The sequence below is a fragment of the Suricata suricatta genome, chromosome 11 (assembly GCF_006229205.1).
Source record: "Suricata suricatta isolate VVHF042 chromosome 11, meerkat_22Aug2017_6uvM2_HiC, whole genome shotgun sequence".
In the NCBI taxonomy this organism is placed as follows: Eukaryota; Metazoa; Chordata; class Mammalia; order Carnivora; family Herpestidae; genus Suricata; species Suricata suricatta.
This window is the reverse complement of record NC_043710.1, coordinates 75,976,124-75,990,221: the sequence shown is the minus strand read 5'-3', so window position 1 is coordinate 75,990,221 and position 14,098 is coordinate 75,976,124. Positions and strand designations below refer to the sequence as shown.

Genomic DNA, 14,098 nt, shown 5'->3' with positions numbered 1-14,098 from the left:
GCCGTCGCTTCCCGCCTCGGGCGGAGCGGGCCGGGGCGGCGGGCGCGGGGGGGCGCCTCGGGCTCGCGACGGCGGCGGCGGGGCGGGCGGGGGCGCCGGCGGGGCGGGCCAGGCCGCGAAGGCCGTTGGGCCGGGGCGAGCGCGCGGCCCTGGCCCCAGACCCCGGCCGCCGGGAGGGAGGAAGGGTGGGAAGCCGCCGCTTCCCCCCGAAAACGGGTCCGGCCGCCCTGGCTCGAGAAGGGCTCCCGGAGCAGCCTCAGAACAAAAACCGCGTCTGGGGAATTGGGCGAGTCCCCAGGACCCTCCATGGTCCACTTCAGTGCGGTGGAAGGTGAACGACTACTTTGGGGGTTGCTTGGGGGTGCTTCTGGCGGTTGTGCTTAGGGAGCCTTCCCTGGGGCCATTTTATATTTCTTAAAAAGAAAAAAGGACGAAGATTGAAAAGCACTTATCTCGGTTCCTTCCGAATCGGTAAAATGGCGAAGGGGAAGCAAAACCCCCATCGTATCTTCCACTAGCAAAAGCACCAAAGCAAACAAAAAAAAGCCTACCGTGGTCAAAGTGCCCCCGCTTTCGCCTTGAAATTTGCCTACTTCTCCCCCTTCGACCCTTTTTGGTTAATTGCGATCACGTAGGTTTGCAAAAAGCAGTCACATAAATAACCTTTTCAGTCACCAACGCAATATGATCACTAGTCCACCCCACTCTTCTTTTTATTCTGACAATAAAACACGTTTTTGCCCGGTCCCAAATGCCGCAGACAAGCCCGCGGCCGCCCGACTCCGTACCGTTGGCGACTCGGGTCGATCCATCATGGCTGCGGCCGCTTACCCTGCTTTTCAGTCCCTGAGCCTTGTGGTCCTCCTCCCTTTGGCTGCCCTGTTTATATAGAGCCATTGCCGCTCTCTAATATAGACTCTGCCAGGATGGGAAGGTGCTTTTCAGGCCTACGTCACCGCCTCTCCATTTAAACACTAGATCCGGCTTTAAATAGTGAGAGCTGCTGAGAGCGGGGCTGGGAGGTGCGTGCTCCCGAGGCGAGAGGCAGGAACGTGCAGAGCTCAGTTTCTTTCTAGGTCCTTTCCTTACCCTGTAATTTCGCATCCAACAGGGCCGCTTTCAGAGCCCCAAGTTTTGTTTTTTGTTTTGATGCAGTAGCCAGGATTTCCTGTCTTTGTTAGGGGAAGATAGAATTGCTGTCCCTTTTCATTTCATTTTTATTTTTGCTTTTAAAGAGAATTGTAGTTCAGATGTCTTTTTGTATTGGAAAATGCGTGCGTTATTGTCCGGAATTTTTTTAAAAAATGCTTCCTATATTAATTCTTCGCTGCAGGGGACTTTGGTAGTGGTTTGATCATCACGTATTCAGAAAATGTTAGAAACAAAGCTTCTACTATGTCATGTTTTTTCTATTCAGTGTTGGATACACAAAGCTTTTCGAATAAATAGTTAAGTGCCTAAAAGGTTCAACATAGGACCTTATGTCCACGGTACATTTACGTATAAGGGATTTGTAAATAATGAGTGAAGAGGTTTAGTGCAAACTGTAGTGGAAAAAAATTAAGATTTTAAGTAGTGTTTTCTCTTTCAGTGCATATCAATATCTGATACAGAAGTTAATCCGATTTATTTCCCAGTATCACCCCAGGGGAATTAACACTTTTGAAAGGAACCTTCTGATTAATCATTAGATAGTGCCACTATCTTGGCTCTTTCCCAAACCAGTTTTTAAGTTTGGAACATCTGTGTTTTGAAAACCAGGGCAAACCTAAGTTACTTGGTATTTTGTAAAAGGCAAAAAGTTTGGCTCAAGTAAGTTCTAGCATTTTAAATCATAACTTGGAAATTGTTTGTACCCCCATGCTTGTAAAAACATCAATATTTTGAGTGCTTATCAGGTTATGAATAATAATGCTAAATTATTCTCTGTGTGGTTTATACTTCATGGTGAATATCCATTTCCTTTCAGCTATAGTGGTTTTAAGAATCCTTTAAATGGTCAGGTTGTGGGTTAAGCAGAATCCTAAAACAAAATTGTTCCATTAAATGCGGAGTACTTGAAGAAAACAAATTGTGTAGTTGTAAATGCCTGGATCTCCAAGCTGAAGATTTTAAAGAGTAATTGACTTCAGAAAATACCAAAATACCCAGTTTGCTAAAAAAATAATTTTTTATCATCAATTTAAGATGGGGAGTACCAATTTAAAGTTTCACCACCTCTTTATAATGCTTTAAGGATTATTGTTGGCTTAAAATGAAATGACTTTTTAAATGTTATTTTTGTAATTCAGTGATTAAGTCACCATGGATATGGTGATACCCATAGTCAGTTACACTTTCCTTACATATAGAATCAGAATGTTAAAAATAAGGAGGCCCGGTAGAGTTTCACATTTTGCACATGAATAATTTAAAGTTCAGAGAGGCAGATTTGGCGAAATAAGGAGGTTAGTGAGTGGAATAGCAAAGGTGAGAACCCAGATAATGTGAATTGTTTCTCTGGTTGTAATGAAAAAGGGACAATTTTTAATAGTTGAGGTAAATTGTACAGAGGAACTCATTGTATATTATGGGCAGTGCACATTTTCTCTCTTTTTAACATTTTTTTAAGCATTTATTTATTTTTGAGAGACAGAGAGACAGAGCTCGAGCAGGGGAAGAGACAAAGACTCTGAAGCAGGCTCCAGGCCCGGAGCTGTCAGCACAGAGCTTGACGTGGGGCTTGACCCTGAGATGACCTGAACTGAAGTAGGACGCTCAACCGACTGAGCCACCAGGCGCCCAATGCACATTTTTTTAGAGGGTTCCTCTGTGATAACCATGTTGTTGATAGAGATGCCAATAAAACATTTGTTTGAGCTTGGGTGATGAAAGCAAACCCTTGGTTTTATTCGGTAACCAGTAATTTTTACCTTAAGCCGGATATAAAACACAAATGACAAACATTAAAAGAAAAAGTCTAATAATCTTTGTGTGATAATGGGTAGGATTTATAATGAGGCACCTCTAGTTTTGTCACTCATGCAAACCTCTTGCCTGAAATGTTAAAAATAGGATATGCATTTGGCAAATTACTGTCCTTTTGATTTTTAAAAAATACTTTGTACTTTTAAGTGCTTTCACATCTGTTTTAATTTTATTCTTTTGGGAACTTTCTAGAAGTCCTCTTTCCCTCCAACCCCTCCCAAGAAATAGCAACAATAACAGTAATAATAATAATAATTAAAAAACATTGAGACTGTCCATGATTCTATTTCATAGTATCATCTGGACAGTAGCTGAAGGAAAGAAACCCTGGGAAAGGGATTAATGTGCCTTGTTCCTCTGGGACTTCTGAAACCTGTTATTGTGGCTGTATGAACAGTGTAATGGTGTAGCTTAAAGGCACAGACTGGTTAACAAAAAATAGAAATTAGGTGATATTTAAATTTGAGTGTTTTTTTTCTTTTTTTTTTAATGTTTTATTTATTTTTGATACTGAGAGAGACAGCATGAGAGGGGGAGGGGCAGAGAGAGAGGGAGACACAGAATCGGAAGCAGCTCCAGGCTCTGAGCTAGCTGTCAGCACAGAGCCTGCCGCGGGGCTCGAACCCACAAACATGAGATCTGACCTGAGCCGAAGCCGGCCGCTCAACCAACTGAGCCACCCAGGCGCCCCAATTTGAGTGTTTTTAAAGTTGCAGATGTTGCAAATGACTGCAGGACGAAGGTTCTCTAGTTTAAGGTTTAACGAGGAGGTTATGAGAGATAACGAGTCAAAGGAAAGATTAATAAGAACCAGACATAGCAACTCATAAAGCTATTATTGGATCTCACCAGGTGCTTTGAGTATAACAACACAGGAAATTATAACAGGAAATTGTGTGGACTTTGTATGTTTAAGGGTCTTTTCTATACAAATTGCATTAAATAGCCTTTAAGCCTTTTGTTAAAAATATGCAGTCATAAAATTCATTTTAACTGAAGTGAATGAGGTTTGTTAAGATGACAGTATTTTTAAAGTAGAGTCTTCTAAAGTAAGTTTTAGATAGTTGGAAATGATTATTCGTTTTGAATTTGTGAAAATGTGTTACACATTTAAAATGTAAAAAAAATACAAAAAAATGATCTTTTTCAAGTCTTCTATTTTTCCTTTAAAGCCTAAATTGTACAGATCTGTGATTGAAGATGTTATTAATGATGTGAGAGACATCTTTTTGGATGATGGAGTTGATGAGCAAGTTCTGATGGAACTAAAAACTGTGAGTTTGCCTCTCTTTGTGTGTGTGTGTGTGTGTGTGTGTGTGTGTGTGTGTGTGTGTGTGTGTTTTAGTAGTTATACTTCCCCCACCCCGTTAAAATACTCTCTTAAGTCAGAGACTAATTCCTAATTTTTCCATGGGATGAATATTTCAGCTTTGCTGCAGGAGGCAGTAAAGTTAGGTGAAGGGTGCTAGTTCTAAATCCCAGCTCTACAGTCCATCCTCCCTCTGACTTTAGGCACACTGCTTATATTTCATTTTCCTTGTATGTGATATGGGACTTAGTAGGACTTACCTTTTTTGTTTTATTTTTAAAGTTTATTTTGAGTGAGAGAGGGAGAGAGAGAATCCCACGCAGGTTCTGTGCTGTCAGTGCAGAGCCTGGTGTGAAGTTCAAGTCTCACAACTGTGAGATAATAAACTGAGCCAAAATATAACCTGTGAGATATAAGACAGAGGCTTATGCTACTGAGCTACCCAACCACCCCCTTACAGGTTTGTTTTGAGGACTAAATACAGTAAGCATATAAAGTGCTTAAACACAGTGCCTGGCAATGGCATTCGTTATTATCTTTTATTAACGGATGGTTATGGTCTAATTATTTGACATACCTGTAGTTGTTTTTTCCCCCCCTATTTTATGATCTTAATATACATGTATTCTAAAATGTGTTTATGTTATAGAAGTTAGTAAGTGCTTGGTCAAAGAATTTCATGTTCTTAAGTTATTTTTTTATGTGGGCCAAATGTTGGGTTTATAATCAATTTTACTTTGGAACTGGTTTTTTGTCCCCTGGATTTTTTTGGATTTAATGTATCTCAGGGTGTTTAGGCATCTGTGGCAACTTCTGTATTTTTTAACAAGAATCTGCCTGTTCAAGGAAGGAAAAATACATAGATGTGAGATGAGGAAATTTTTATTTACCTTGAGAGAAACGTAATGGTTACTAAAACTAGAGTAAGTGTCCAGAAATACAAGTGAAAGAACGCCAACTCTTGAGGCATGAGCTGGAAGAAATAGCATAAAGTATCTCAGGGTATGAATCAGAACAGAATGAGATTATTTGATTCCTTTGTGTTATGTGGAACAGATACTTTGCACTTTACATTATACTGATATAATGGTTGTCCTTGAAATACTTTGACCTTATTTAGAAGATGCAACATTTTTAAAAGTAGGAAATCAGCCCCAAAGACTTTACCTTAAGTCATACTAGCAGTTAATGCGGTTTGTTTGTTATCTACTCTGGCTTTTCACAAAAGTGTGGGGAATTGACTTTTCTGACTAGTTCTAAAAAATCCGGGCATTCTCTCCAAAGAGAATAAGTTGTCTTTGAGATTAAATAGCTCTACCTGTATTTTTATTGTTTGACTATTTAAATATATGTTAGTGTAATCTATATAATGGAGTATATAATATATTGAATAATATGCATTTTTTGTTTAGTGGCTAGATTTTAATAATAAAAATTGTGAATTATTCATCTTGGAATCTCTAGTGTCTACCACAGTGCCTTCCATATGTGGTTGGTATTCAGTAAATATTTAATTAAATTGGTTAATAACAAACATAGCTCCAGAATCTAACTGAACATACTGTAATATTTTTACTGTTTTTCCAAATGGAGCCTACTCTTCTATTCTGGATTGTCACTGGATTTAAAAATAAAATGTTAGAATAAATTGAGTTTATGTTATTTTAATTATCTGCACTAAATTTCTTCAGAATCTCATTAGAATTTCCAGAATGTGCTCTATCCATGGTGATGAAAACACTCCATACCTGTGCTCTTCAGTATAGTAGCCACTAGCAGCATATGGCCGTTAAGCACTGGAAACATAGTGGAACTGAAGAACTGAATTTTTAATTATAATTCCAATTTAAATCACCGTGTGTGTGTGTGTGTGTGTGGCTAGGGGATACTGTATTAGACTCTACAGGTTTAGACATTCTTGCTAATAAAGACTAACATTGGTTTTGTGTTTTATGTTTTACAAAGAACTTTGTCATTAGCTCTAGCCCCTTCTTCCCTTATTTTGGCTATTTCACATTTATCAAAATCTTCCTATGCTGTGAAGAATACAATGATGAATTAGATTATGAATTAAATGAGTAATGACCATGCATGTAATTTAAAGTTTAACTAGGTAATGCTGGAAGGGAAGTGATTAAAAAAACAAATTCAGTTCGGGGCACTGGGGTGGCTCAATCAGCTAGGTATCTGGCTCTTGGCTTTAGCTCAGGTCATGATCTCACGGTTCATGAGTTCAAGCCCTGCACTGGGCTGTGGACTATCAGTGGGATTGCTTGGGATTCTCTCTCTTCCTCTCTCTCTGCCCCTCCTCTCCTTATGCATGTGTGCTTGCTCGCTTGCTCGCTTTCTATCTCTCAAATAAACGTTAAAAGAAATTCAACCCAGTTTTTGAGATTATCTCTTCAAACTCTGTGGCCCTACTTGAATGCATAAACTATGGGAAATTAAGAAAAAAACACAGAAAACTTAGTCTTGATATTTTTTTTTACCTATCTCTGTGTATATATTTTAAATATATATTTAATTTATTTTAATGTTTGTTGATATTTGAGAGCAAGAAAGACAGAGCGCCAAGCAAGGGAGGGGAGACAGAGACAGAGACAGAGACAGAGACAGATAGACAATCTGAAGCAGACTCCAGGCTCTGAACTCTCAGCACAGGGCCCAGTGCACGGCTTAAACTCATGAGCCTTGAGATCATGACCTGAGCTGAAGTTGGACATTTAACCAACTGGGTCACCTAGGCACCTCTTAAATATATATTTTTACTGTTTATTTTTGAGAGAAAGAGAGAGAGAAAGAGAGAGAGCGTGCCAGCAAGTGGGGGAGGGGCAGAGAGAGAGGGAGATCCAGAATCTGAAGCAGGTTCCAGGCTCTAAGCTGTCAGCACAGAGCCCAGCGTGTGGCTCGAACCCATGAACCTTGAGGCTGAGTCACCCAGGTGCCCCATTTTTTAATCTATATTTGATGTAAGTTGTGATTTGGATTGGTAGTGATAATGGATGGGAATGACAATCTAGAAATCCTTTTTAACGTAAATGATAAAATCATCCTTTCTATACTGTCAGACCTACCTATATCTAAACAGCAAGGACTATAGGAGATCTAAAACATGACCTCTCCCAAAATTAAAAACTCATGGAAACAACATGTTGGTAAGGATGTGGATAAAGAGGAACACCACTGCACTGCTGGTGGGAATGCAGCCTGGTGCAGTCACACTAGAAAACGGTACAGGGCCTCCTCAAAAAATTAAAAATAGAACTACTTTGCAACTCAGCAATTCACTACTAGGTGTTCAAAGGATACAAAAATGCTGATTTGAAGGGGCATGTGCACCTCAATATTTATAGCAGCATTATCAACAATAGCCAAGTTATGGAAGGAGTCCAAATGTCCCTCGACTGATGATTGGATAAAGAAGACGTGGTTTGTGCGCTTATACACACACACACAGACACAAATATATATATATAATATTCCACACCCAATGGATTATTACTCAGCAATCAAAAAGAATGAAATCTTGCTGTTTGCAACAATATGGATAGAACTAGAGTGTATTATGCTAAGCTAAATCAGAAAGATAAATACCATGAATTCACTCATATGTGGAATTTAAGAGACAAAACAGATGAGTATAATATAAAAAGAAGGAGACAAACCATAAGAGATCCTTAAATTCAGAGAACAAACTGGGTTGCTGGAGGGGTGTTGGATGCGGGGATGGGCTAATGGTGTGATGGGCAGTAAGGAGGGCACCTGTTGGGATGAGCACTGGGTGTTACATATAAGTGATGAATCACTAAATTCTACTCCTGAAATAATTATTATACTATATGTTAACTAACTTGGATTTAAATAAAAAAATAAAATGTGGCCTATTTTCTTAATAAAACAAAAATTTTTCTCAATTGGAGACAAATCTGAAACTCAGTTTGTCTCTCGATCAGGTTTCTCAACCGTGGCACCTTTGTCATTTGTTAATTCTTTGTTGTAGGCTGTCCTGTTCATTGCAGAATGTTAGTGGCATATTTGGCCTCTACCCCCTAGATGTCAGTAGCACTCTTCATTTCTGACAACCAAAAGTGTCTCCATGCATTGCCAGATATACCTGGGGGACAAAACCACCCCTGATGGAGAACCACTATTCTAAATACGTTCTAGGTATATGTAACTACTAGGGTCAAAACTTGAACAATAATCCATATTCTGCTTCATTTGAACTTTTGGAAGACTTTGTTCCCCAACCCCATTTCAAGGGAGCATTTGTCTTATGTTTTATTCAGGAGCTAGACACTTTGTAAAAGTAGAATCCTTCAGAATTTTTAGCCTAGCAGATAGCCAGGAAACAGTAGATTAACCACAGATTTTTAGATCAAAAAATAGACTCGGAGGGAATGTGCTTTGACAGGGTCATTTATCATGGGCTAGAGACTTGAACCTAGGCCTTTGTCTCCAGATGCGTAACCAGTAAAAAGAAAGGTACCGGAGTTGTGACTAGGTCTGCTCTGATAACGGCAATATAGCATAGAGATTAGAAACTTGGACCAGAGCTGGGATTAGGGTGAGGCAGGCAGGGGTGCTTAGGGTGCCATCTCACTCTCAGAGTCCAGGCCTGACTGGGAACAGTGGAGTCAGAGTGCCTGGATTGTTCTTCATTTTTGCCTGCTTTTAGTTGGTGGTCTTGGATAAATAACATAACTTCTTATTCCTTGGGTCTTTTTGCTGTGAAAAGGAGCTAGTAACAATGTCCGTGTTCTAGGATTTTGTAAAAATGAGTCTCTATAAAGTACTCATAAAGTACACAGTAAGAATTTAGTATTAGTCTAGTTAATATCATATACAGATATATATCTGGGTCATTTGGGGAACAGAAAAAGAATTTTCTCTAATGTCAGAGACCTCACCAAGATGGCTAAAGTAAGACTGCCAGAAATAATAGCTACTGTGTGGGAGGGAAAATAGTATAAAAAGGAGGAGAGTTCTTCCTATTTCCTTAGCAGAATAAATAGGTATGTAACAATTCAGAATTCTTGGTTGTTAGTAGTATTAATATAATTATTATTGCCAAAAATAGTATTGCATTGTTTAGTTTAAATAGCTGACAATTTAAAAAATGGAATATTTTGGTAATAGTCATATAAAAAGAAAACATTCAGCCAATTTGAACTTTATATTATGTGTTATTAAAGTTAAAAGCCTAATATTTATGGTACTGTATTTGTATTTTTTACATTACTTAGGACAGTATTTGGTGCTTAGTAAATGTGGATTCTCTGTGTGCTACTCCCAACACTCCTTTCTTCTGTCTTCCCTTATAACCCCCAGCAGTTGGAAACATGTGGGGTCATATTTGCTGGTCTTACTGACTGACTAGTGGGCACTTCTGGCATTTAGTAGGCTACAGCCAGGAATGCTGTATTTTCTGTACACTTCCTGTGGCACTACCCTGTATGATAAAGCATTGTTCTGGCCAAAATGTCAGTAGTATCCTTACAGAGAAATATTATGCTAGAAAACAGTTTGTTTTCCCTTCTGCTCTTTGAAATTAATACTAAATGTCTGATAAGTTCTTAGTCATTTTGTTAGCTTCTGAATAAGACACATAGTCTCTGCCTTGAAGAAGTTCAAAGTTCATTATTTAGTAGAGATGATAGTGTGAAAAGTACAGTAGAAATATTTCCAGGGTATGGAGGCAGTCGTGATTTCATTGGGGCTATGTGACTTTGACATTTGCATTGCTTGGGGAATTGTGAGGAAAGACTGCCAGTCAGAGTGAGTAGTTTACTAAGATGTAGACATGAGGTATGTATGTTGTATTCAGGGAACTGCAAGTAGTTAGACACTGTTAGGAAAATAAAGTCGTAATAGCAGTTAGGAGAGGTGACATTTATTAAGGAGCTTGATTTTTTTTCTTAAAATGAGAACGATTCTTTGGGGTGATAGTTAAAATGCAGATTTTTGGACTTCTGCTTCAGATGATAGAAGGACAGTCTGACATTTGCTTTTTAATTCAATTATATTTAAAAAAAGTTAAATTGACTTTTAACAACCCACTAAAGGGCGACAGTATGCAGTTTGAAAAGCATTGGTTTAGACATTAAAGTGACCTGGACAGGCTATTAAAATAGATTTTTGGCTCTATCACAAGAGTTGCTGATTCATTAGGTCTGGGGCGGGGCCTGAGAATTAGTATGTCTAACAGTTTCTCAGGTGATGGTGATGCTGTTTGTCCTGGGACCACATTTTGAGGACCTCTGTTATAATAGAGGATAGATTGGAAAAACAAGTATTCACTAGAATGTAGGCTCTGTGAGGAGAAGGATTTTTGTCAGGTTTGTTCACTGTTCTCAATGCCTTTAATAGTGTGTAGTATATAGGAGATCTCAGTAATTATTTGTAGAATTTATGACTTGATGTGGGGAGCTCAGAGGGCTTAGTCATTACATATCACAGTAGTACTGGTGGGAGGAGAGGACTTGAACCAGGGCCATAACAGGAAGGATAAATTGGAACAATCCTCTGGAAAGGATAGTGACAGTAATGATGAGGTGTTAGGTGGATTCTGACCCACAGGTCCTTGACTTCAGAGGCGAGGTGAGTAGTACCCAGCACATAATTATTAATATTTGCCATTACCATGAAGCCTTCATTGAAGTAATGTGAGGGATCAGATTACAGTGGGTAGACCAACTGGAGGTCTACTAAAGGTTTCAGTTTAAAAAATCATAGATTAAATAACTTTCTTATAGCATTAATTAATAGTACTTTTTTTTTTTGGCCCACCAGAGGCTAGGTTTTGTTTTGTTTTAGATTTTTTTTTTAATGTTTATTTTTGAGAGGTGAGGTAGGGGCAGAGAGGAAGGGAGACACAGAATCTGAAGCAGGCACCAGGCTCTGAGCTGTCAGAACAGAGCCCAACATAGGGCTTGAACTCACAAACTGTGAGATCATGACCTGAGCTGAAGTTGGACGCTTAACCGAGCCAGCAAGGTGCTCCAGTTTTGTCTTAGAACAGACAAATGAAGTGTAGAAGGTTTGGGTGAGTGCAGACTTTGCGAGCCTTACTATATACTATATAATATGCTAGTTGGAATATTTTTATTCAACGTGTAGGTGTCCATTTCCCCCTGCGTGTTGTGCCAGATGCACCTTGGGCTCCCAGAAAATCATTCTTTGTTACCCTAGAAAGAACTCTAGCTGTTTCAATCTTAGATTTTTCAGAGACTTTGATTTCTTAGCTGAAAGTGAGTTTAGATATAATTGAACTTGTTCTCTTTTTAGATGAGGAAAATGCCCAAGACAGATAATTTATCCACAAAGCTGAATAGTGGCCAAACTAGGACTAAGTGGGTTTCTCACTTCTGGTATAATGTTCTGTTACACAATTAATACCACCACCACCAAATAATGAAAACTAATATTTATTGGTGACTGACTTTATGCTAGACTCTGATAAATGTTTTACATGAATATGTATTGAGTCCTCACAGCCAACTAAAAGATATTGTTACTATCTCTGTAAGAATAGTCTTCAGGCACATCTAAATACTGAGCCTGTTAAGGGAATGGTTGCTTTGGGAAGTTGACCTTTAATTTACTTTTTCAGCAAGCCATTAGAGCTGTGCTAGAATTGTTATTAGCATGTAGTTACAAATACAGAATTTCTGTAACAGTTGGAAGTGTCAGGAGATTATAAAAATCTTTGTGAGTATTGGTAAAGGGAGCTTATTGAGGAATCTGATAGAAGCCTCGTGAGTTAGGCAATATCCAAGAGCATATCCTAGGGGAGAAAACAAAGTATGTGTAGGTGCTTATGTACAAAATGACTGAACTAAATTTCATTTGTATATTTAAAGAACAGTTTGTTCCTTTCTTGGACAGTTTCTCATAAGAGGCTCTCTAGATTGAACACTAAGTCCGGTAGAGGGGAAATGTGTTAGGGAGAAGGATGAAATAGTCATAAATACTTTATTTTCTGTCTTCCTTTTGCCCATGTATTGATTTTTTTCCCCATCGTAAAAGCTGTCCTGTGGTGTGATGAGAAAATGGAAGCAGAAAAAGGTTGTCATTTCTTGTAATGATGGAAAAGTGAGGGGAATTTCAAAAGGTGTGGAAGGTTGAGAATGCCTCTAAAAGCCTGAGGCATTGCTGCTGCTCTATCCTTGGGTAGGATTGTAGACTTTTCTGACTTGAGGATTGCCTATGTATATAATGTTTCTCTTTGTCAAATCAGGAGAAGATTAATTTATGTTTTGCATATATAACTTAAAAGTTAGGTATTTCATTAAAGATCTCCATAATAATAGTAAATAATTGATTTGATGTTACAAAGGGATAATCTTTGGTTATTAAAAAAATGGCTTTTATGAAACTGCCTGGAATTACTAAGGAATTACTATAGAAAATACTCTAAGATAGCAAAAAATGAAATTTGAGACTTTTAAAAAGTTTTCTTTATTTATTTTGAGAAGAGTGCACGGGCAGGAGAGGAAGAGAGGGAGAGCATGAATCCCAAGCAGGCTTTGTGCTGACAGTGTAGACCAAAACATGAGATCACGACCTGAGCCAGAATCAAGAGTAGGATGCTCAATCAACTGAGTCACTCAGGCGCCCCTGAAATTTGATACTTTAAAAATTATTTTCATTATTGCATACACTTGGCTAAGAATTAGGTGTTGGATTATTTTGTGGTTGTGTCAGTTTTGAAAATGGAAGAACGTTATAAACAGACTATTCCCTGACATTCATTTAGAATGTTCTTTACTTCTTAGTTGTGGGAGAATAAACTAATGCAGTCTAGGGCAGTCGATGGATTTCATTCAGAAGAACAGCAGCTTTTACTGCAAGTTCAACAACAGCATCAACCTCAGCAACAGCAGCATCACCACCACCATCACCATCAGCAAACTCAGCCACAGCAGACGGTACCTCAGCAAGCGCAGACCCAGCAGGTCCTTATTCCTGCATCACAGCAAGGTGAGACTGGGGATCTTCTTCTACTTACAACCTGTAATTGAAGTTTGTCATTTGTTTCAAAGAAGATACTAGGTTTTTCCTTTCTATTGGCCGAGGGATTGGTGTATATATATTTACAGACAAATTTTATATAAAATGTGGATTCTATTTTTTTTTAATTTAAAAATTTTATTTATTTATTTTCTTTATAAAGTTTCATATTTTTTAACATATGCAATTATTTTCCATCATTTACAATACAGTAGTTGCAATGACACTCAAAACAGAAAAGCAAAGTAAAAAATCAAAACACCAACTTCTGTTTCATGTAATTAGACTTATACAGAAATTAGAAGGTTAAGTAACAACTAGTTAATCACCTACTTTCACAGCTGTCTGAAGTGGCAATCCTTATATAGCAGCTTATCTATGATACATTCAAGATAAATGATAGAATGTATTACTTGTTCATAGGCTACAACACAGCCTGCTTTATGCCTTTCCTTAAATTCCACCTCTATACTACAATATGCTTGAGGTCCATTCAAAAAAGTAGCTACCTTTTATGTAGGAAATGGATGATTAAGTCTTTGGTGTTGTAAAAGCAACTTCATTTAAACATAACCACCCCCACCACCAAACAAAAGAAGAGGAAAAAAAAAAGTAAAAATAATAAAGGAAAAGCCCAAGACACACTTCCTGTGGGGGGGAAAAAAAAAAAAAACCCAGCATGTAATTTCTGTCCTTGATGGAATGTATTAAATAAGCAAACATCCCAACAGGAAAACAAGTACTACAATGTAAAAATATTAAGAAAAGAAAACCCTCTCACATGCATAAATGAAAGATTGCACACAAAGA

The 14,098-nt window shown here is 38.3% G+C and overlaps 1 protein-coding gene across 1 annotated transcript in view; it reads left to right on the top strand.

Annotated features, from left to right (window-relative positions):
* Window positions 1-13,299, top strand: part of LOC115272635 (transcription initiation factor IIA subunit 1-like) — a 23,307-nt gene extending 10,008 nt beyond the window's left edge. The window contains exons 2-4 of the mRNA XM_029915650.1: window positions 27-331; window positions 4,140-4,241; window positions 13,054-13,299. Of these exons, the coding sequence (XP_029771510.1) occupies window positions 27-331; window positions 4,140-4,241; window positions 13,054-13,299 (653 nt within the window). The remainder of the gene's footprint in view (window positions 1-26; window positions 332-4,139; window positions 4,242-13,053) is intronic.
* Window positions 13,300-14,098: the final 799 nt, after the last annotated feature.